Source organism: Amphiura filiformis, chromosome 1 (genome assembly GCF_039555335.1).
Source record: "Amphiura filiformis chromosome 1, Afil_fr2py, whole genome shotgun sequence".
Classification (NCBI taxonomy): Eukaryota; Metazoa; Echinodermata; class Ophiuroidea; order Amphilepidida; family Amphiuridae; genus Amphiura; species Amphiura filiformis.
In genome coordinates, this window is record NC_092628.1 from 7,999,925 (window position 1) to 8,025,330 (window position 25,406).

The following is a 25,406-nucleotide window of genomic DNA, read 5'->3' on the forward strand; positions in this document are numbered from 1 at the left end:
GAATAAATTGAAAGTTTTAGGGGACTATCCATGTTATAATAGTGTACACAGGCGTTTCGCGCATCCAGATGCCCACTGGATGCCCACTGGTGGTCCACTGGATGTGACATCCGGTGTCACTCCGGTTTAGGCACATCCAGTTGACAACCAGATGTTGACATCTGGTGTGACACTAGATGTCAATATGTGGTGGACTGCTAGTATTGGAAATCAAGCGGACCACCAAAAGTGTGCATCATGTTGTCTGCTGTTTGCATACATTAGGTGGCCTGCTTGATGTGGTTATTTGGAAAGCTAACACAACAATGATGCCATATTTGGGCATACCAATTCTCATTTACAAGTCACGTGACCAAAATCTTAGCTAAAACGTCAAAAACCATGATTTTTGTGATTTTGATGAAAATCAATGGGAAAAAAGGTTTTAAATAAGTCTAACTCCGTTATTTTTTAAATCTTGGATCTGAAACTTTGCAGATATATCAAGGTTGATAAAACTTACCATATAAAGTAACATAAAGTGAATCTTATATTTTCACTATCTTCTGTTGTCATGGTAACATGTTTAAAATCCACAGATTTGGTAAAAATGAGTCTAACGTCCGTTATTTTTAGAACCTCGAACCTGAAACTTTGCAGGTGTGTCAAGGTTGATAAAAGCTAACCATATATAGTAAAATATAGTGAAACATATATTTTCGCTATCTTCTGTTGCCATGGTAACGTGTTTAAAATCCACAGATTTGGTAAAAAATGAGTCTAACGTCGTTATTTTAAGAAACTCGAATCTGAAACTTTGCAGGTGTGTCAAGGTTGATAAAAGCTAACCATATATAGTAAAATAAAGTGAAACATATATTTTCGCTATCTTCTGTTGCCATGGTAACGTGTTTAAAATCCACAGATTTGGTAAAAAATTAGTCTAACACCGTTATTTTTAGAACCTCGAACCTGAAACTTTGCAAATATGTCAAGGTTAATAAAATCTAACCATAAACAGTAAAATAAAATGAAACACGTGTTTTCGTGATTTCCTGTTGCCATGGTAACGTGTTTAAAATCCACAGATTTGGTAAAAATGAGTCATAACTTCGTTATTTTAAGAAACTCGAACCTGAAACTTTGCAAATATGTCAAGGTTGATAAAATCTAACCATAAACAGTAGAATAAAGTGAAACACGTGTTTTCATGATTTCCTGTTGCCATGGTAACGTGTTTAAAATCCACAGAGTTGGTAAAAAATTAGTCTAACTCCGTTATTTTTAGAAATTCGAACCTGAAACTTTGTAGGTGTGTCAAGGTTGATAAAAGCTAACTATATATAGTAAAATAAAGTGAAACATATATTTTCGCTATCTTCTGTTGCCATGGTAACGTGTTTAAAATCCACAGATTTGGTAAAAAATGAGTCTAACTCCATTATTTTTAGGAATTCGAACCTGAAACTTTGCAGGTGCAAGGTTGATAAAAGCTATAGGCTACATATATAGTTTTAAAAAAAGTGAAACATATATTTTCGCTACCTTCTGATGCCATGCACAATGTCAACACCCTATATTATAAATATTTTTTTCATACAGCTCCATACTCCAATATTCTATTGTTGACATGGATAAAGAAAGTTTACATATGCATTGTGACATAGACTTGTGATTGAATATATTCTATACAACACCTGGATCTTAGGTGAATGGGCTAAATGTTCCTTTATATAATTGTAATTCTCAAAATGAAATATATCACAATTTCAACCTGCGATTTAAAAATTGTTACGCATAAAATGCAGTAAAAATATTTCCAGAGCCAACAACAATGGCCGCTAATTAGTGTATTTAATTTCAAGTTAGTGTATTAAAAACAAAACCTGGGTTTTACCTGAAAACAAATCGAATTTCCTTGTAATAGCAACACTACATGTGGTACTAGAGCATGTACGCAAATCGTAATAATATGTAGAATAGAAACTTGGTGGTATCTCATATGATAAGTCGTATGATGCTTATCCTGAGTCGCTCGGCCTATCTCGAACAAAATCGCCATGCGTATAGCTATTGAAAAACGAGAGGATTCGCCGTACTATCACGGCAATTTTTGACATGAAGATATAGGGATGATGACGCTGTGCCATGGTAACGTGTTTAAATCCACAGATTTGGTAAAAAATAAGTCTAAAAGAGGAACAAGATCAAAACGCTCATCAGAAAAGTTTCCAAGTTCTTAGAACCGAAATGTCATCGTAATCGACCAGTAGTGATTGACGAAATTGAAGCCTCATTCAAATTTTTTTTTTAAACGTAGGCCTACACGGCTTTCGGCTGAACCACTAACAGGCTATGTTAGTACATCTATGGCAATGACTGTGGGTAATGACAAAGGTACCAAGATTTGAATTTTGATCATTTTTACGATCATAGGGCTACCCCGGGTGGTGCACTATAGGTGGGGGCCAAGATATTTTGGCAGGGAATGGGGGGATTGGCAGGTCGGTAGGGGAAGGGACAAACGATTTTTGGCAGGTTGAGGGGGGGGGCAAGTAGGGAGGTATATAAGGATAATTTATTGGGTGGGCGATTAGGGAAAATAATTTACTGGGTGGGCAGCTGAAATTAATGGCATCCATACGGTTGCATTTTCTGAAATTTAGACCTAGGCCTATTTCAGTGGCGTTCCGCGGCCGATCCTAAACTGGGGCTGCGGAAAATATAAACTTTGACGCCCGCTTCATCAACATCCCGAAATTAAAAAAGGTTGACCCATTTTATCGGTGGTTTGAAAAAGAGAAAAGCAAAAAAAAAGGGGGGTTATAGGCATTCGCTATAGCTAAAAGCCCAAAATTGTATGTATTGTTCAAATTTTTAAAACATTTTTCATAATTTCTACACCCTTTTTTGTTTTAATGATTCTTTTTTACCGCTCCTTCTTCCATCTCCCCTTCGTTTTTGCCGCCTTGCTCACGCCCCCAAAGCCCCACAAATATGCGCATGTATGTGACAAAAAAACCCCAAAACAAAACAAAAACAGCTCAAATTTGGTGTAAAATTTGGATTTTACCACTCCCTAAATGGACATTTGGTGGCTCTTTCCATCATATTTCCTCAACTGGAATAGGTCATTCGTGATTTTGCTGTGAACCAACAATCACAGTGCGGGTTCCGCTCCAAGCGATCAACAATTGACATGATCGTCTCGCTACGGCAACTGCAAGAAAAATGCAGAGAGCAGCAACAACAGCAAGGAGGTCTCTACTCTCTCCAGGTTATCTAAGAAAGTATGGGAGAACAGCTCACCAATACAATAAAAATGGAGGTCTACAAGGCATGTGTAATCAGCACGCTCCTCTATGGTAGTGAATCATGGGCGACCTAGAAGAACGGAAGCTGCAAGTATTTCACTTGAGATGTCTACGCCGCATTCTTGAAATCTCCTGGAAACACAAGGTCACAAACAATGAAGTCATGCCCAAGGCGGGTATCCCATCAATGCGGGTATCCCATCATTGCTATATGTCAACGTCGCCTTTGATGGCTAGGACATGTGAGTCGAATGGAAGATGGTCGCATTCCCAAGGATCTCCTCTACGGAACTGTCATCAGGACACAGAAGAAAAGGTCGATCGCTACTCCGCTTCAAGGATAAGCACTTGACATGAACTGGTCAACTGGGAATCTATTGGTAGTGTCGGGATCGGAAAAACTTGGAAGCAACATCTCTCTGATGTCCTGAAAAGGGGAGAAGACCTCATCCAGAATGCTGCTGCTGATGATGACAAACGAGAAAGGCGCAAAGCCAGTCAGTGAGGCACATTCAAACCAACCCTACCAGATGCACCAGTCTTCATATGTCAGGTCTGCAATAAAATCTGCCATTGGTCTATTCAGCCACACAAGACGACGCTTTTCAACCACCTCAGACAACGCTACTCCATAGTCTGCGAAGACTGACCGATGCCAACAACAACAAAAAACAATCTTATTATAATGTCCGTTTTATTTCAACAAGTATTCAAATTAATAAGATGTTGACCATATTACTTGACAAGATCATCCATTTTACTTTGACAAGATTCTGTTATGTCCCCCTCTGGCAAGAATTATTCTAATTTGATTTCTTTTTTGGTCATAGGCCTATTTGATAAGTTAGATCATTTTTGACAAGAATCCTATTAATTTTTTAAGATGACAATAAATTGACATGTCAAATATTAAACTTGAGTTTCTTGTCATTTTGATGAGAATGCTCATAAATAAACATAATTTTTTACCAGGTAGAAAAGGTGATACCGGCCGGGATCGAACCCACGACCTTAGGTTTACGGGACCTGTGCCTTAACCACTGGCCCAAGGGAGCTTCCTGATTAAGCAAATAATTGTTCGTTTTGATAAAACAATTCAAATAAGGATAGGATTGCACCATCTAAGAAGATGTTTTGTTACCTAGGTAACACAGAAAAAAATTGAAACAGATTTTTTAAACTGTGAGAAATCAACCTATGAAATTGGGTAAAGTTGTTTTTGGACCACACTGTAAAGTGTACATTGTTATTGTCGTGGAATGTTAGTTAAAAGTGTGACATTTCTTGACCTATTTTCAACATGATACACACATAGCAGCATTTTCATTTTGTGGCAACAGTAGGATTAGGCATATCTGTTCATAACATCCTTTATCTATGCATTACAATATTTTTATTGACGGCACTGAACTTGTTAAAGTAACTCATACAAAATTTTTGGGTGTTATTCTTGATTAATCTCTTACATGGTATGCTCACAATTCTTATGTTACCAATATTGTTTCAAGGTATAGTGGAATTCTGTATCGTCTTAAGCATATTCTTTTCGTAATGTCGTTATTTACCTTGTACAATACACTCGTTGTACCCCATTTATACTACTGTAATATAATTTGGGCAGATCCCAACAATTGTAATTTGAATTCTATTTTTGTTAAACAAAAGAGGATTATCAGGTTATGTACTAATTCAACCTGGTTGGCCCACACATCGCCTTTATTTTCTCAGCTAAATACTTTGAATATTTTTGACATTCATAAACTCATCAAAGCTTTATTTATGTATAATTTCAGTATTAACAACATGCCGTCTAATTTTTCAAATTACTTCATTAAAAATATGGCCATCCATAGTTATTCCACTCGTTCATCCCATTGTTTTCGTCCTGCAATATTCAAATATGATTTGGCTAGAAACACTATTAGGAGGCAGGGTCCATTGCTTTGGAATTCTATCCCGGCGTAATCAAAATGGCTTTGTCTCCTAATTCTTTTAAACGCAACTATAAAGATTACTAAAATTTCTTCATACTCATAGATATATTGTATTCAGAATTGTATCATAATATTGTAAGTTGAACTTAAGTTAACATATATACATACTTCTATCCCTCTCCGGGATCCTCTCCATAATTTTCCTTAAATGCCATTGCCAACGTCTTTGTCTGTCTGCACTAGTAGGGCCTACTGTCAGTCTGCCGTTTTTCACCCCCGTCTTTGTCTGTTGTTTGTAAGCGTCTTTTCGTTTTTGCACTGAGGGCAATCACGTCTTTCGAGCTTTGCTCTTGTGATTGTCCTACCATCCTTTTCTCTATATTTTGTTACCTATATGATATAATGATTGTGAAATAAACTTGAACTTGAACTTGAACTTGAATAAGATGCACTCTGTAGCTTTTCGAGGATTAGAAATAATTAATTTACTAAAACTATATCATTTTTTTTTAACAATAGGCCTCATGGCGCAGCTAGAGGGAGATAAGAGGGGAGATGGGGGGCTGATACCTCCTTGTCAAATCTGTCAGCAAAATCGTTCCGTTCTCGGCAAATCGCAGAGGAGAGGAGAGGCTGCGCTACGCAACATCTGAGGGCGGTCAATAAGTTAAAGTAGAACAAGGTACTTGAAAGAGTACTAACCAAATTATATTTCTATCTCACTCTTGAGCATGATCACTGCAAACCTTAATGCACCCGTCGCAATTTTTCTGGAAGCCTTCTATGTCAAAAAAATGGAAATCTTCCGATAGCTCCTTGAGCACTCTTCAGTGAATGCTCACCAGCATTGATCACCAGCAAACCTGATATTATGAAGCTAGGACTTAAAATTCTAAAATAGGTTTCACTAACTTAGGCCTACTTTAATTAACTGACCCCTCTGTCGTGAATGGCAGCTTGACAAACTAAGAATAGCGTACAGGACACAATCCGAGAACAGTCACATTCGTACTATCAACCTTCTTCACATGATGGCTTGCCTCAATTTTGCTATCAAAATTGTATGATATATGCCTATGATTGTACTTTCATTCGGCAAATGATCTGCCATCAAGACTCTCCCTGGATCTCAGAAACGGCGATGAAGACCTTGCACTATGGTGACCGAGTGATGATCTTCTTAGGTGTGGGAGATCCAGGTGCTTCCACTAAATGCTCTCGTAATTCCAGTGATTAATGTATGTTTTATCACCTTTAGCCACATATAGATTAAACTTGCCTCGGTCCTCATTCTAAGTGTACCGGTATAGAAGGTGTGGACCTCAATATGTCAATTGGTATCAAATTTGTACATGAAGATTCTGAGACCCCATCTACAAGACACCCTGGAATACCCAATGTTAATGGATTAATGTTGAAAACACATTCAACAGAGTTGTCATATTTTGTGGCTATCTCATCTTTCTTTTTTGCTCTTTATTCATTAACAATACCACTGTACCAGCACGTATATCGTTAGTGGTAACGTCAGCAAGTCTTTTGGACCTTGGATGATCTTCAAGGACGCTCATTCCATTCTTGAACTCTAAGAACCATTTCGTTGCTGTTGAATATCAAGGACTTCATTACCATTTTCAGCAACTCTACATTGTTAAATTTCATTTGAGTTTTCACCGCCGCCGTTCGAATAAATTTCCATAATGACCCTGTATTCACTTCTGGTAGTACCTGTGAATTCATGGAGGTTGGCTTCCTCTGAAGAGTGTCCTGTCCACATACAGTGATGCAAAAATCTAATATCTATGCAGTAATGTTTTGAAGGAACAAGCTTTCAAATAAGACCAAACTCAATACCGTGCGACAAAGTAGCATACCGAGTTCTACGAACTTTTTGACCGCCCTCGTACATCTAGATCATTTAAGTTTGCAATTTGGGATGGGGATTTGGGATTTGGCATGTTCAAGGGGGGGGGGGGCAAAATTTGTTGGCATGCCAAATAGAACAGCGATTTTTGGCGGGCGAGAGGGGGCAAGCGATTTTGGCAAGCCGTTTGGAAATTTTACTCAACATTATTGCACAGCCCTAAACTATCTGTGGTCATCTTGTGACTCCCTACATTTTCGTCATCAAAAATTGTATGGCGCCCTATTTTACTTTTCAAAATTTATGACCCCTCTGTATATTTGAGACCCCCTTCCAAACAAAATGATAGCCCCTAGCTAAACAACATATAGCTTTTATAACACTGGGAACCACCCCTGGAGACTTGGAGAGCGGAAAACATCAAAAATTATTAAAATTTCCAAAATAACAATCCATGAAAACAAAGATCAATCAATGCATTTGGCTAATAAAAGTCGATTCCCAGTTTCCCGTTACCCTACTCCGCTCAAAACAATTTGCTGGTAAAATATTTCATTATTTTGAATAAAATGTTGATTTGTAACAAACTTTAACATAAAAATAAATAATTGTGGTTTTAAATATATCATAAATCTCTTTCTGTTGATTTTCAGGGATTATCTTTGCAGTAGGAGCATGGTATATGGTTAATAATGAATTAATAATGAATACGTACTCAATTCTCTTTTCCGCACTTTTTGATCTGCACTGATCTCATCCCGTAAAAAATACTGTGAAACTTTTGATTAATCACCTTCATGTGGTTGTAAACTACATCTGTAAACTACAAACTGTGATTTATAACATGTATACATGGGTAGTTATTGGTTTACACCTTTAACAGATGCAATAATGAAATGGTATAAAATAATGAATAATGAAATGTTCACCTACACAGTCAAGAAAAATTATGTACCGGGAAACTGGGCATTGACTTTCATTAGCCTTTAAAAATAGTACCAGCTGAAAAACATGGAGCCAACAACACTGGGAACCACCCCTATATTATTAATATTTGTTCAAAAAAATAATTTGCAACATCGAGAATAACAAAATCCATTAAAACAAAGATCTAGCAATTATGCATTAGTATAGGCCTACCAGTTAAACAACATGGAGCCAATAACACGGGAACCACCACTGGAGCGTGGAAACCATCAAAAGAAGATTTTTTTGTTCCAAAAATAATTTGCAACATCAAAAATAACAAAATTCATGAAAAAAGATCTTGAAGCAACGCATTATAGTACCAGCTAAACAACACAGAGCCAATAACACTGGGAACCGCTACTGAAACGTGGAAACCGTCAAAAAGTATAATTCTTGATAAAAAAAAAATTGCAACATCCAAAATAACAAAAATCCATGAAAACAAAGATCAAGCAATGCATTAGTAATAGCTAAACAACTTGGAGCCAATAAAACCGCGAACCACGACTGGAAAGTGGAAACCATCAAAAAATAGGTTTTTGTCATAAAAATAATTTGTAACATTCAAAATAACAAAACCCATGAAAACAAAAGATCCACCAACGCATATACATACTATCCAAACAACACAGTGTTAGAAAAGAAAAGAAAATGGGAACCACCACAGGAGCCATCTGGAAATTAAATCGGCCAAAAACTTAAAAAATATATATCATGCCAAAAATATTTTTGATGACTGCATGTAGATGTGCACGGTATGTCTACATCTGCAGTGCAATCGCATGTATGCAATCATAATGCTAGCAGATGTCTACATCTGAATTCTAACTCACGATGTGAACATCTGTCAGCATACCTGTTGTCCACATCAGGTAGGCCACCAGATGTCACCACATCCTCATGTCCACCTGGTGCAGCTGCATCCAGTTGCCCACTAGATGTTGCCGCAACCGGTGGGCAACTAGTGGTGCACCTAGTTGCCCACCGGATGTCGTGACATCTGGTGGGCAACTGGATGCGCGAAACGGCTGTATAGGTCCCATAGTGTAAACATTGGCCTGGGTTTAACTGTTAATAAAGTATTTTCATTCTTTAAAGTTATGACTTGCAAACATATTATACCTTCCATACAGATTCTGGACCTTGTTTCACCAACCTTCAGCTCATACAAAACTCAGGGAAGTCTGAGAGATGAAAGCTTATCCAAGATGAGATCAGGAGATAGCATTCCAGGTGTGTTTAATGTTCTTACAAAAATAAGATCTATATTTCAAATGAGACAGGCAGTTTTTAAATACAAATCTATTGTACCAAGACTGAAGAAGCCATTATCATGACCTGTGATATACAATTTTGTTTGTCTTCCATGTTGGTTTTTGTTTTTCAATAATTTGCCTACAATAATGATTTTTTTTTATGTATCTTTGTTTATTTTTATTAATGTGAATGTAAATCACCATAATAACGTCTTTGCCATTATTCACCAAGGTTTGGTTGTTTTATACATGTTTTAGTTGATGCTAGTCGGCCATATCTGATGACTTCAAGAGAAGATGGCGATATGAGTCCATATATCAATGCTGCATTCATGAATGTAAGTTGTCCTTTTGCAAGATATCCCATCTCTACATGAATCCTTGTTTGTGTGATGGGGTGTGTGTGTGGGGTGTGTGTGTGTGGCAGGAGGGGGATGCAATTACCATAAACCTGCACACCTACCATTGTCCAAGCCTGGATTGTCCCTGTTCTATTTTCTATTTTCACATGTCATGTGTTAGAAACACTATGCAATTTTGAGCTACGCCCGCCATTTGCAGGTACCATACAGGATGGCAGTTGTAGTGTAGTGTAGTGTTGTAGTTCAATTGTGTGTAAATATGTACACTCAAAATGGTAGAAAACATCTGCGATGTGGCGATTTACAAAAGAGACAAAAACAAAATTGGCAATGAATGCTACTTGAGCAAGTACGAATATAGCCTAATTAAATACTTCTGAAGAGGGGACTAGCCAAAACAAAAAATATCCTATACCCTAGTGGTTATGAAACACATGTGCTATGTGCAAGTAAATTTATTTCTACTATTATTAACATTTGGTTCAATTGATTGTATTTTCATGAAGGGCTACAAGAAGAAAGACCTGTTCATATCAACCCAGATGCCATTAACACACACAGTAGTTGATATATGGAGGATGATGTATGATTACAACTGTACAAGTATTGTACATCTCAATGCTATGGACCATGAGGAGGAGGAGGTAGGAATTGTTAATTATCTAACATAGTTCAGGATCAACCTGAACAGCCCACCAGTGAGTATTAGACCTACCCTGGTACCTATGTCAATTTGGTGTTTAGAGATACCAAGACTGCATGCTGTTTGCAATCATGTCAATTGGATTTTTTTTTGTCTGCTTCTTACTGCTATCATTCCTATTATGGTACACATAGACTATAGTGTTCATTGAACATGTTTAAAATAAGATACACTGCTGTAAGATCCTTTTACATGTGTACAAACTACTTGCAAAATGTGACTGTGACAATCCCAATGCAATAAATACAAATTTCATGTACCAAGACTGCATTAGACAATAAGCTGCTGCAGCTTTGGTCAGTGGAAGGAGAACAGGATATGCAACAACATTGCAGGGTATCAGCAATCAGTGAGTATGAGCTGTTCACGGTGTCTCTTGTAGAGATATAAATCACATGAGACTTTTATTTTTATTTATTTTCATTTTACAAATTCAGCTAAAATACATCAAAAACCAAAGTAAAATTACACAATACATACAAAAGGTAACAAAGAAAAAGTCCTGATGAGCTAGCCTGGTCAGAGGCATCAGGAGGTGTGACTCCTCCAACCCATAGGGGCAATTACATATAAAGGTAATTAATGAATTGGACTTGATACAACTACATTACTTTTCAGATCTGTTTCATAAGGCCACATGACCTCACTCATCAGAAGCACATAACAATAATGTGCTTCTGATGAGTGAGGCCCTGTGGACTTACAAAATAGACTCTGTAAAGTAATGTAGCTATATCAACACAAGTCTAAATTCATTAATTACTTAGCTCCCATAATCATAGTGATGGTCCAGAACTTCCCTTTGGACGATTTCAACCATCTTGGATTTATATCTTGGATTTATCTTTTTACATATGAACGTATTCAAAGTTTAGACCTTCCAGAATAGAAGTCGTTACTCTGAGTTTCACGCCTAAAGGCGATCATTAGATGACACATTCTGGAATGTCTAAACTTTGAATTTTTATATGCTATCCCTTCTAGGGATTGAGAACTCTATTTAAAAGGTAGTCTAACTATGAATATATATGTTGTTACATACAAAGATATATATTAGTTTGTAAATTAAATCTAATACTGGAACTAATTTGCAACTCACTTTGCTACGTAGCAAAGTGAGTTGCAAATTAGTTCCAGTATTAGATTTAATTTACAAACTAATGTTTTGAACTACTGGATGAATAATCTACACCAAGATATAAAGGTATATACTATTGCATTTTTAGTATGTTCTTATTAGCACCATAGCATATTCGCTGTTTATGTATTTCTCTTATTTCCCTACAGGACTGTCCTCAGTATTGGCCTGATGAAGGCACCAGTGAATATGGGCCATTCTCAGTGTCCCTCATGGAGAAAGAAAGCATGACAGACTTTGAGATGAAAACACTCAGACTTGTCTATACCAAGAGGGTAAGCTTATTTTGTTTTGGGGTTTCACAGTTTGTAGGGAGAAGGATACATTAGGTTCATGGAAATTCATCTGTGTTCATAGATTTAAGTTTGAAATATTAATCCAAACTCAACAAGTGTATTCCTATAATATTCACATGGTGTATCATCTTCCATCAGGAGGAGTTAGTCTGTAAATCTGTATCACATGTTGACCTTAGACCTTAAAATATGATTTATTTTGTGTTTGGATCAAAAATTTAATTCCTAATTCCATTTGATTCATAAGATGTATGAATTTGTAAAAAATCCTCTAGCATTGCCAAAAAATATGCTAATTCCACTTTGTCATTTTCATGCCAAGGAAAAGCAAGCATGGATGAAAGGAGTTCGCTTACCACTTGATTTCAGTGAAGTTTTCATAAAGCACAAGTTGTAGAAAGTAAATAATTGCATAAGTAAGACATGGTGCTAAACATCAACAATGAAGTATGACCATTCCCTGCAAGCTGCACATTTCAGATAGGCTTGTTATATAGGCTATATTTTACAAATGTCTGATTTGCATAGTTGTTTTGTTTCAGAGCATTTTCCATTCAAAACTTTGCTGTTAAAAAGTGTCATATAAAGTGGTTCATTTTGCCATATGAGAAATAGCTCAATCCTTTGTGTAAAGTAATCGTAGGTCGCTTTTAAGGGACACACTGTTTTATTATTATGAAATCAGTTGCCCCCCTCTTCACCACCCTCTCTCTCTCCCTCTTATAATATACACAAGCTTACTAGATATAGTGCATAGATTGCAATGGGGATCAGTTTAGAATAAGTTTCAATCAAGTCTATCATATCAGATTACTGTGAACCTTATTTCAGATTTGTCCCCCGTTTCAACTTTACAATAATTTTTTTTTGCAAGCTTAAAGTTAATCCAAAAAATTTAGAGCAACAAATTGTCAGTGTGATATGCTGACTTATGTTTTCTTAATTTTCTTTCTTTATTTATTTACTGTAGTATGTTTGCTTCATAATCAGTCTATAATATCGAATTGATTAATTCGAATTAAACAATTCATTGATGATAGCACTGGGTAGTAGCCATTACTGCCAGTAGACAGGAAGTCTAGAAAGTTGACCTCAACGCTGTAGGTGGTCTTCCTGTACTTTTGAATGGGACAGCAGTAACCTTGGGCATGTTTTAGACCAAAATTTTGGATTTTTCTGATTTTTTTCTAAGTTTGTGAGAGCATAACAAGACTATCCGTCAATGGATTTTTATTTCCGTCGGTAGATATTTTTCAAATTAAGCTTTTCATAACATATTAAAAAGACAGAGACCCCTGATGTATAATAAATTAGCTAGGTAAGTTTTGAGTAACCTTGATGAAAATGATCAAAAAAGTGCCTATTCAATTGTGTGGGTACGGTCCATCACCTGTCACTTGGTAGTCTTGTAACATGTCTAATGGCGCTGCCCATGGCCACTCGATGAATTGTTTAATTCGAATTAATCAATTCGATATTATAGACTGATAATAACATTGCATTGGCAGATGGTGATGGAATATTAATATGCTCACTGTGCTTTTTTATATACCTTTAGTGCTAGTAATGAAAGGTAAGTAATTTGCATAGATTAGACGTGGTTTGCATACTGCAATGGTTTTAAAAGGATCACAACTTATAAACAGGAAAGATTGAAAAGGATTTGAATAAGCTCTAAACAGTGTTCAAATTACATCCCAAAATGGAAGTACAAGCGGTTGGTTATCTTCACTTTATATTTCTAATTGAAGCATTTTGTGATAGGACAAATAAAACAGCCATATCTGCTTTGACTGCTTAACTTCTCTTGCATCACTTCTTAAATAAATGTTGGTATTTATACAGCACCTTTCACATGTATCAAAGTGCTTTACATTTATTCCGGTATCGTAAGAATGCGGTCGTAAGAATATGTCAGCTGCTATACAATGCCCAAGGCATGCTCATACCTTGTGGGGCGCTGAATGGACAATAGTCATAACAGCTCCCCATTTTACCCCTGGGTAGAGAGAAGCAAGTAAGGTAAAACATCTTGCCCAAGTGCAAAACAGGATGGCACTGCTGGGGCTTGAATTCACAATCCACTGATTGCAAGGCAGAGCTCATACCACTGTACCACCATGCCCCACATTGTGCCCCACCTCTTATCTCAAGTTGCAGATGTTACAGCAACTCTTTCAATGGCACACAAGGCTATCTCTATCTCTGGAAACACACATCCATATCCATAAGATCAAAATTCAACTTGATTATGATTGTCCAAAGTAGTAAAAAATGCATTTTTTATGCACCCTTGATTTTGAATACACAATAATAAAAACGGCATGTACGCATTATAAGCATTTTGGCTATATGATAACTACAAGGTTTCTGTTAATGGGGAAACTGTCAGGGAAACTGAGTTTCTTTTTAATGTCATATTTGCTAACATTATTTTGCTCTACAGGATGTCAAGAGTCCCATCCCAGTTCGTCACTTCCAGTATACCACATGGCCTAAAGACGATGAGAGACCTGCTACATCAGAAGGGATATTACAACTCATATCAGCTGTAGAAAAATGGCAGAAAACACTGGACTCACCAGGACCTATAGTTGTACTATGCATGTAAGTAAACACACACTAATGTAAGACATGACGTAGGGGTGATGAGAGACCTGCTACATCAGAAGGGATATTACAACTCATATCAGCTGTAGAGAAATGGCAGAAAACACTGGATGCACCAGGACCTATAGTTGTACTGTGCATGTAAGTAAACACACACTAATGTAAGACATGACGTAGGGGTGATGAGAGACCTGCTACATCAGAAGGGATATTACAACTCATATCAGCTGTAGAGAAATGGCAGAAAACACTGGATGCACCAGGACCTATAGTTGTACTATGCATGTAAGTAAACACACACTAATGTAAGACATGACGTAGGGGTGATGAGAGACCTGCTACATCAGAAGGGATATTACAACTCATATCAGCTGTAGAGAAATGGCAGAAAACAGTGGACTCACCAGGACCTATAGTTGTACTATGCATGTAAGTAAACACACACTAATGTAAGACATGACGTAGGGGTGATGAGAGACCTGCTACATCAGAAGGGATATTACAACTCATATCAGCTGTAGAGAAATGGCAGAAAACACTGGATGCACCAGGACCTATAGTTGTACTGTGCATGTAAGTAAACACACACTAATGTAAGACATGACGTAGGGGTGATGAGAGACCTGCTACATCAGAAGGGATATTACAACTCATATCAGCTGTAGAGAAATGGCAGAAAACACTGGATGCACCAGGACCTATAGTTGTACTATGCATGTAAGTAAACACACACTAATGTAAGACATGACGTAGGGGTGATGAGAGACCTGCTACATCAGAAGGGATATTACAACTCATATCAGCTGTAGAGAAATGGCAGAAAACAGTGGACTCACCAGGACCTATAGTTGTACTATGCATGTAAGTAAACACACACTAATGTAAGACATGACGTAGGGGTGATGAGAGACCTGCTACATCAGAAGGGATATTACAACTCATATCAGCTGTAGAGAAATGGCAGAAAACAGTGGACTCACCAGGACCTATAGTTGTACTATGCATGTAAGTAAACACACACTAATGTAAGACATGACGTAGGGGTGATGAGAGACCTGCTTCATCAGATGAACTTGTTAAATGTTTCATAACATAAGAAATGCTGTCATCTGATTGACTAATGATGGTAGGTGGCTCTTTCAAGAGACAAAGAAGCCATTAACTTTTTGCAGTCAAACTTGTTTCAAACTACAACTGGAGAAAAGTCTTTGGAGTCCTCACTCGGAATCTACATAGGTATTTACTACAGAGTGTGCATGGCTGAACCAGATCCTGTTCAACCATGGCAAATAAATCTGAACCATGCTGAAAATATATTGAGGTAAAGCTTTGGTTCCTTTGAATGACAAAAAAAAGTATAGTGACTTGATTTGTTTTGTCTGGTACCAACAGGAATGGTACATGACGTACAGGAGCCTTCTGCACCAAACAGACATGTCTGGAACAAGTGATAGAGGACGTATATTAACTAATAGAACTACTGTTTACTTGTCCCATTGTTTTACCTACAGGAATGCTGCAGGACGTACAGGAGCCTTCTGCACAATCCAGACATGTCTAGACTAAGTGATAGAGGACAGATATTAAATAATAGACCTACTTATGTTTACTTGTCCCATTGTTTTACCTACAGGAATGCTGCAGGATTTACAGGAGCCTTCTGCACCATCCAGACATGTCTAGACCAAGTGAGAGAGGAACAAGGAGCAAATGTCCTGCAGAATGTCAAACAGCTGAGAATTCATAGAACCAATATGGTGGATACACCGGTAAGTGCATACAAGTATTAATTTTGATATTTTTGTTTAAAACATGACAAAAGTAAGAAAATATTTTGCATTTATGTCATCTCTGATGAGGTTCTGAAAGATATGTGCATACTGCTTTATTTCTGGAGCTCTGATTATATTGAAAAGCTATAATGACTTTAAAATGTACTGTTACATCCAACAAAATGTTCTTCAGTATAATCTTGCTCTCCCTTTTTCATGAGTGGATACAAAAAGATCTAGCAAGGAAACAATATGCAAGTTAAAACACAACAAAAGTAATCTTACGTACACATATCAACACTTTTCCCATCTTTCAGACAAAGTATCTCTTCTGCTACGAAACCATCTTGGAGTATCTGAAAGCATTTGATGACTACGCAAGCAAGAAAAGCTACCAGAATGTGATGGACGTCAAGAAAGATCTTAAGGAAGTAAAAGAGCCAAAAAAGAAGAAAAAACAAGATGATGCCGTGATCTATGGCAACCAGGAAACCATCAATGAAATCAAGAAAAGTTCTGAGGCAGAAAAACAAAAAGAATCTGCAAATGGTGACATGCCTCAAGGTGCTTCAAATATACACTCCAAGAGTGAGGCTTCAGAATCTCCTTCCAAGAGTGAATCATCATCTGCAGGCGGCAATCTATCTCCATCGACTGCAAAAAAACCCACTCTACCAGTAGCCAACAAGGATGAAGCAACATCTAAACCAAGCCCATCTAAGCCAAAACCTCCTTCCAAGAGTGAATCATCATCTGCAGCCGGCAATCTATCTCTGTCAATTGCAAAAAAGCCCTCTCAACCAAGAGTCAACAAGGATGAAGCGACATCTAAACCAAGCCCATCATCCAGGAGAAAATCAACACCACTTGTTGTCAGCAAGACAAAACCACCAGTGACGAGTAAACCAAAGCACTTAGCTAAAGGAAGACCAAAGACATATGTTGATGGAGGTATAAAGTCTATTGCTGAGGAAGGGGATGAAGGAGTTACCAAGGGTGCAGATGTACCACAGACAAGTGGCAAGAAACAAGAACAGCTCTATCAAAATGTTGCCTTTGATACACACTTCTGATTTCTATGTGCTATTAGCATATTGTTTCTGTTGCTACAGATATATTTGGGGTTAATATCACTAAATTGATCAGTGGTTTCAGCCAAAAGTTTACCATTAGTGCCAACTTTGCATAAAAATTGTGAAAAATAGGTACAATATTTGCAATTTTAGTGTTGACAATCATGCTTTACTTGTGAACGTGATCTCTACAAAGTTGTTATATAAAGAGAGGGGGCGCCTATCTGCTGTGTCCTAGCAAGACATCAGTCAATGTAAGACATTTAATATCAAATACAAGGATTACAGACCTGCCAACCTACCGAAGTCAGAATGAGGGACATTAAGACCAAAACCTTGTACATGTACACAAACCAGGTACCGACAAAATATTCAAAGACTTGAGGTATGCAATACTTTCAGAATTCAGAGAAGGTTTTGCAGGTCTGAATTTATCACAATAGACTAAAGAGAATGCTATAGCAAATTTTAAAGAGACATTTTCATCATTTTCTGCTGTTCTTACGTTTAAATTTGCCATCACTGAAATTTTCAGAAAACAGGACTGACCCTCATTTTCACATTGGTAAACCCCAAATGAGGGACAGTCTCTCAAAATGAGGGACAGTTGGCAGGTCTGGGATTACAAAGGATACATGCCTGAGAAAATATATAATAAATAAAGAAGTACGAGGGGGTATCCAAAAGTTTTTGACATCGCCCAGAAGCGAAGGAGCTATATTGATGAAATTTTGTCAGTGTAATTACTGGTCCTTATGTACATTATGGTCCAAAAATGGTCTCATAAGTATGTTTACTTTTTTCACAGGTGGCGCTAGATGGGCAGTAGGCGCATAATCTTTTCATGATAAGATCCTCCACTTTCTTGAATTTTTTCACTGTGGCCGCATCATCCGAAAGTGATGGACGTCCACTTCTTGGCTCATCTGTGAGGGACATGTGGCCAGTTTTGACATTCCTTTTTCAAAAATCAACAGTGCCATATGATGGGCAATCATCACCGTAGATAGCTTTCATTTCATCATAGATTTTCTGAACATTGTAGGCCTAACCCTTCAAATGCAGGAACTTAATCACGCTGCATGCCTCAATTTTCACCATTTTACAGGTCATGCGCCTACTGCCCATCTGGCGCCACCTGTAAAAAAAAGTAAACATACTTATGAGACCATTTTTGGACCATAATGTACATAAGGACCAGTAATTACACTGACAAAATTTCATCAATATAGCTCCTTCGCTTCTGGGCGATGTCAAAAACTTTTGGATACCCCCTCGTAAATCTCAGGCAAACTGGTACTATAATGAAGGAGAGAAAATATCAGAACCATTCGGATTCGAACCAGCGCACACTCACCCCTACATGTCGTTGAGTTGACCACCACACGCCACAACGGCTCATGCCAGTTTGCCTGAGCTTTACATCTTTTCTCTACAAATTTGAAAAGAAAACACCAACATTTATGTGATGTTTGTGAGGTTAAACCATAATTACCAGTGGGCTGTAAACAAGCAAAATCTGTCTTTTTATATATATCTTTTATTTTCTCAAAAAGTAGATGAAATTGTAGAGTCATTTTCAGATATGTTATGCAGAATTCTCTTCTCATGAAGGTGATATAACAGTTGTAATTCAAAACGAGAGGTAACTTGACTTATGACAGGAAATGTGACCCTTCGTCAGAGGTATACACCACCAGATTCCTATCGCTGCTGACCACAGAGGTACTGAGCTGCCCAGCTACCTAGTGGGTACTCTAGAGTACCACTGCAGTCCGTACCAATCCAGTACCAGTGTGTGTAATGTACATGTGATTTAGATGGGCGTAACAAATACTCTTAGAGTTCCAATGAAGTATCTGGGCAGCAGTGTACCTCTGAGGCAGCAGCAGTAGGAATGTGGTATTGTATTATTGCTCTGTACAAAAATATGATTGCAAGTAGCTCATACATGTGGGGTTGTATACCCAAGGAATTCTGTATCATTCAAGGGGCAGTTGCAGTATAGAATGAAATGTTGAAAATATGCAATAATTAGTATAAAGCTTGTGAAACTATAGATTAGAAATTATGAATTGTAATTCTTTTCGTCAATATAGTACCCAGTTATTTTATATTCATGGATATGCACATGTGGATCCAGTCCAAGGGACCACATGGAATGCAACTTATATATCATCCACATACAAAGGCTTTTAAAAAGTAGTTGAAGCAAGTATTCATGTGTAAAAATTGGATCCTGAAATGAGTAAAATACACTTGTTTTCATACTGTAAACAAGTTATTGCCATTTTTAGCAAGTCCTATCAAAATATATCCTTTGCTTTTGTTCTGATGCCCTACGCTAGTAGTATAATTTTAGTGGTGTATATGGTACGATAAACAAGACTTATAATATTGCATGGCTTATTTTTGTGTGATAAAAGAATATATTGCACAAGATAGAAAATATTGCATGAGTCAAAGACGAATGCAATAGTTTTTTATCGAGTGCAATATATTCTTGTATCACACAAAAATAAGCCATGCAATATTATTATTATTATTCATATCAGATTAACATAAAAATAAATTAAATTTGGCTGATTTTACCTAACTTAGTGTGTGTGTGATGACGATCAGCTTAATGTATACATGCGCACACCATCTGCGCATTTTTAAAATATTGTAGTCATTCAGGTACTTTGTAGACACCATACAACAGGCGGATTTATTGTATCACTCAGAAGGCTAATATAAATAATAATCTATTATAGAATCTTGCCTGACCATGGCAAATTAGCATTTACTTGTTTGTTTTGTACGTAGAGGATAAACATGTTATTATACAAGTGACCCAGGATCCAGCCGGTGGGCTCAAAATCTCTGTAAATTATGCATTTATTCAGCTTATTTTGGGCAGTGGTAGTTAAAGCCTCTCAGACATGACATTACCATTATGTTTTATCACATCTTGAATTACACAGTTGAATATTAATCTATTTTTGTATGTATTGTAATAAATTTTTAAGGTGAATAGATTTAATGTCAAATTTGTCATTTATCGCATACACGGACGAATCATATGCTTGATATGGTTTAAAAGTTAATTCAAGCATTTTGTACGAACGTGTAATGACTTTATAAAACACTAACACTCTACTTAAGTTACCGGCAGAGATAAACATGAAGGTTTCTACACTTCTAAGAATGCCATGCATATCATTTTTGTTTGCAAACATTTGTTGAAATTGGCTTTGCAATGACATGAAATCTAGAGGTATACTCAGAAACCTAAAAAGCCAGATGAAGTCTTATGCTGGTTTCATTCTTTCTTGCCGCTTTGCTACTCTGACAACAATTTTGCTTCACTGTGCAGTCACACCAGAAATGCTAGGGGTGACCAGTGGCAAGCAGATATGTCAATTACTCCAATGCTTTGCCCAAAGTGGGAAATCAATTCAATTAGAGAACGGTACCGATCTGAAGTATGAGAACAGGATATAATTTTTTGTCTTTGAGCACAGAGCGGAGCGGAGTGGCAACATTGGCTTTCAGAGTCATACCACTGTTGCTCAGTAGCATCCCCTGCAAGCAGCATGATGAAGCATCATCAGTACGAAACTGTAGCAAGCAGCATGCAGTAAGAAACCAGCATTAATCTTCTAAGTGATGAACAATGTATTTCTGGTCTTCAGACCCGTCCGCTTGCATCTAAAATGTGGACTTTAAATATTTGTGAATTTTGTGGTTTCAAATTTTTATATATTTCATTTCCCAGATTTTTTTTTTTTAATTTAATTTAATACCAAAAGTGCAATACTCAGGATCAGCTTTAATAAGTTAAGATGTAATCTCAACTTTTCTGTAGATATTCAGTTAATTTACTTTATATAGCCAATCAAGTTATCTATACATCTTGATCTTGTGTTGTACATGACAAAACATATTTAATGTAATTAAATATGTAATTGATACTTTTCCTCTTCTGATTAAGATGTTATTTTTTATAATTATTTAACAGTCAAATGTTTTGGATACTTGTAGTATGGATCAATTTGTTATAATTTATTTTTGACTTAATAGTTTCTTAATTACATTTATTGTATTTATTTAATAAAGGTTTTTAAACATCTTTGAAATGTATCCTTTTTAGTAACTTAATGTTATTTATTTTCTTTATAAAAGTCTTGTATATACTGTTGTAAATAGCAAATTTGATAAGAGAATGTAATATTTTCAAATATTTTTGTAAAACCATGATCACCGCATATTCATACCCTCATTAATATACACAGCAAGTGCGATCCAATCACAGAGAATAACTTTTAAATACGCGGACGCAAATGCTGGTCATTGAAAAAGTATAATGACCGCGTCTCGTGACGTAGCTAAAAGTATGCTTTACAATGACCGCGTTACGTGACGTGTTACGCGTTCGAACAATTTGCGCGGACGCTGGTCGCCGTATTTGGACATCGCATGATTGCGTGCTAGTGTGATTGGTCGCTAGCGGTATTTCCTTAATGGGCTCATCGATTTTTTACAGGGAAAACGACAGATAAAGTTAAAATTGTGTTCTGTTTTCAAATTAAAAGAAAATGCGACGTAAATTGATTAAAAAAAAGTGAAATGTGGCGGTTATGAATGAGGTTAATGATTTTTGCATCAGTTCTTTTTGGTATTGTGAAATATCTAAACATTGTGCTTTTGACCTCGGAATATCCCTCGGTGCTGCGCCCCTCGGGATATTCCGCGGTTCCAAAGCACAATGCTTAGATATTTCACAATACCCTCAAAACAACTGATGCGCAGTCATTAACCTCTAATTGATGAATAACGTCTAACTAACCTACGGTAAGCCAAAGAATAAAGGTACCAGTTATGTTCACCCTGTACATCCTAAATAAAGACAGATATGTCAAACTTAAAACAAGCAGCTAACACCTGTACTCTTTACTGAAATTTATTTGCTGAAATTGGTTGAGAATTAAAGAAATGGTGATATAAAACCTAAGGAAGAAACAAAATCAAAAGTTGTACTTTTGTGGTCTAATCAGTGAAAGCATGATGCTAGTTTTAACATGCTAATCAATGGAAGTACAGCACTAGCTCTCTTCTTCAAGGGCTCAAGAACGCTTTGTGTACAAATCAATAAGGCATGCAATGGAGCAAACTGCAGCTTTTGAATTTGCATCTTCCTTGGGTTTTGGATCGTAGTGTCTTTATTTCTTGAACAATTTCAACGAATGAGGTCTTAAATTCAAGTTTAAAGATGCAGCTGTCGGTTCTAATTATGACATATCTATCTTTGTTTAGGATATACCTTTGCTTACTGTATTATATTATATTATCCTATAGAATGCAATGTTATAAAGTCATGGTTGCTACCTGCGGTTCATAGGAAACGTTTATAGTGAACTGTTTTTAGGTGTTATGCAAAAATCACAATATCCCAACAGAACACTGCTATAATTGGAGCCGGAGAAAAATACCAGTTTGCGTCAAACATCACCTACATTTGTGTACGAGTTGTCGTAATGAACGTGACAGTAATGCCTTAATTTTGCACCTTCAAACTGTCTCAAAAGTTAGGTCTTGTCCCTGTTCAGTATAAGGTGGAAAATGACCTCATCCATTAACCTTAACTTATCGCATGCACCATGTCCAAAGTAATGTGTATTCTACTTAAGTTGGTAAGAATGTATAGATTCATGCATTTTAGTGTAGGTCATGTTCCATAGACAGATAGACTGGACTGTTGTAATAGGAAATTTCCTTTGCTTTTTGCCTTGCTTTTTGCACCATAATGTTGCCACCATTTTCTCACATGAAGGCACCAGAGATGAATCAACTTTCCTTTTACATGGGGAGTTTGATTGACAATGACGTTAGACACAAACTAGTCTAATTAATTCAGTCTCGGATTATACACATGTACCAGCAGGTACAAATTTAGGAATGTCAAAAATGTCAGGAATGTCAAATGTGTGCAGGTTTTTAAATGTTTCTATCATTTAAGTCCTGGCAAGTTCGATTTCATAATGCACAATCTCTGTGAACCTGTCACACAAAACGTTCACTGAATTTGTCAAATGATATCAGATGAAACAAATCAACTCGCAATTTACTAGCAATGTCATAAAAAAGATCTTTTGAAAACCTTGAAATTGGAAATAGTTTAAGGAGTGAATAATGACATGTTAGTGGTAAAGTAGTGAGATAAATGTGTGTAATATTATCCTTTTGTACATGTATTTGGACTACTAGCTTTATTCAGAATAAATGAATATAATTAGAACATGAATTGCATCTTGGTCACTTCATCCTGTCCGTGTGTCTATATTCTTCCTATCCCTTGCAGGTATGTAATCACCATTGATTACATTTTAGGATATCCAACATACACTTAGGACAAGAAAAATAGCAAACCCAATTTCACATAAATACACCCAAAAGTTTGAGAGGCAAACCTTTTATCTTTTCTTGATAAAAAGTCATATTCATGATCAAGATCTGGTGAATAAGGGAATATTTTCCATAAATTGTGGCTTAATTTACACCACAAATTGTTCACAAAATTTGATATAAATTAAACAATTAGTATTTTGGGTTTTCATTCCTCTCCTTTTGATTGTTTAATGTGTTTATTCAGATTTGAACCCTAGTTTCATTCCTTTGATATCAAATGCTGAATTTGTTATGCCACTTACCATTAATATCATTATGAATTTGGCAGACAGCCGAATCCGTATTCATCTTTTGGTCAATTCATGTTACGTGTGAATTATTTTGGAATTAGCCAACAAGGACAACATATCACTTTTTTTATCTGATCATCATCGATGGTACTGTGCTGCACTGTTAGCCAATCATGTATGCTGCAATCTTTTGCTTAACCTATCATGCTGATCAGTTTAAAAATTGATATACTGCCCTCTATTATCTAAAGCTTTGATCACTCGTTCGCTAATTAAAAAATAATTCATGCATAACATGAACAAAAGACGAATATGGATTCATCTGTCTGCAAACTTCATAGTGTATCAAGAGCTTAGAACCATCTATGTCCACAATTACATGTTACTAATTTCGGCAACAAATTCTGCTCTCCATAATAAATACAAGTGACTTTGGGGTATGCAGTGTCATTTACACAGATGCAAGTGACCATGCATATACCCCATATATGGAGGGCAGAATTAACTGTCCATTTGTTGCCGAAATGAGTAGTGGACATACATAGTTCTGGTTCTATGCCCTCGAATATTGACCTGGAGATTTTGTTATTTAAAAATAAGCCAGTGATGCCTGTTTATTGACTTCGTTTAAGAGAAGGCCAGTGACTAGACCATGTAGCAAGATGCATGGATCCTTAGGAAGTCAACTTGTACCTTCCCACAATACAATATGCTTATTCAATAACAAAGATGGGTTAAACTCTGGGCTGTATCTATTGTTATGCAATAGAGGTTATCCACTTTAATCATGCGTGACTTCTAACAAAAGGCGCTGATTCCCGTAGTATTCCTCATTCAAACCAATTCAATGTACGACCTCGGAGTTACCTGCGTGACTTTGGTGGGCTATTTTGAAGCAGTCGTGGTTGCACATGCAGGTACTTCTTTTGAAAGTCCTAAACAAGGTATAGCAGTCGCTGATAGGATATGCAACTTATAGAATACGGATAACCTCTATACGCCTGTGAGACGGAATTTCGATACGAACAGCTAAAGAGCTAGTTTATATGTAAATGCCCTTTTTTTTCAAACAGAAGGCGGCACCTGAATTAATAAATGATCAATGAACCACAGATCTGCAGGGTTAGAATTTCGTTTCACAGTGCGAGAATCAATCTTGATTCTTGCAGAATAAATATGCAGGAATCATTTGATTCTAGCAAATCAACTTCTGTGTAAACTACAAAAGTTTGCGAGAATCAACTTTGATTCACGCAAATCTGTTCACAAGAATCTTTGCGAGAATCGATTCACGGATTCTCACCGAAATTCTGACCCTGATCTGTGAATCATAGATTATAATCATGCAAAGATACTTCAGGGAAAAGAGATTCCTATTTGGCCACTTCTGACGTTTAGAAATAGGCCTCTGTTAAAACTTACATGACATCTATAAAGAATGACACAAGAACACATG

General features: G+C 36.7%; 1 protein-coding gene across 1 annotated transcript in view; it reads left to right on the plus strand.

The window, feature by feature from the left end:
• LOC140167785 (uncharacterized) overlaps window positions 1-17,933 on the plus strand; it is a 31,216-nt gene extending 13,283 nt beyond the window's left edge. Inside the window, exons 16-24 of the mRNA XM_072191079.1 lie at window positions 9,194-9,293; window positions 9,575-9,654; window positions 10,185-10,322; window positions 11,669-11,794; window positions 14,262-14,422; window positions 15,035-15,142; window positions 15,323-15,430; window positions 16,059-16,194; window positions 16,515-17,933. Coding sequence (XP_072047180.1) covers window positions 9,194-9,293; window positions 9,575-9,654; window positions 10,185-10,322; window positions 11,669-11,794; window positions 14,262-14,422; window positions 15,035-15,142; window positions 15,323-15,430; window positions 16,059-16,194; window positions 16,515-17,270 — 1,713 coding nt within the window. The 3' untranslated portion in view covers window positions 17,271-17,933. The remainder of the gene's footprint in view (window positions 1-9,193; window positions 9,294-9,574; window positions 9,655-10,184; window positions 10,323-11,668; window positions 11,795-14,261; window positions 14,423-15,034; window positions 15,143-15,322; window positions 15,431-16,058; window positions 16,195-16,514) is intronic.
• Window positions 17,934-25,406: the final 7,473 nt, after the last annotated feature.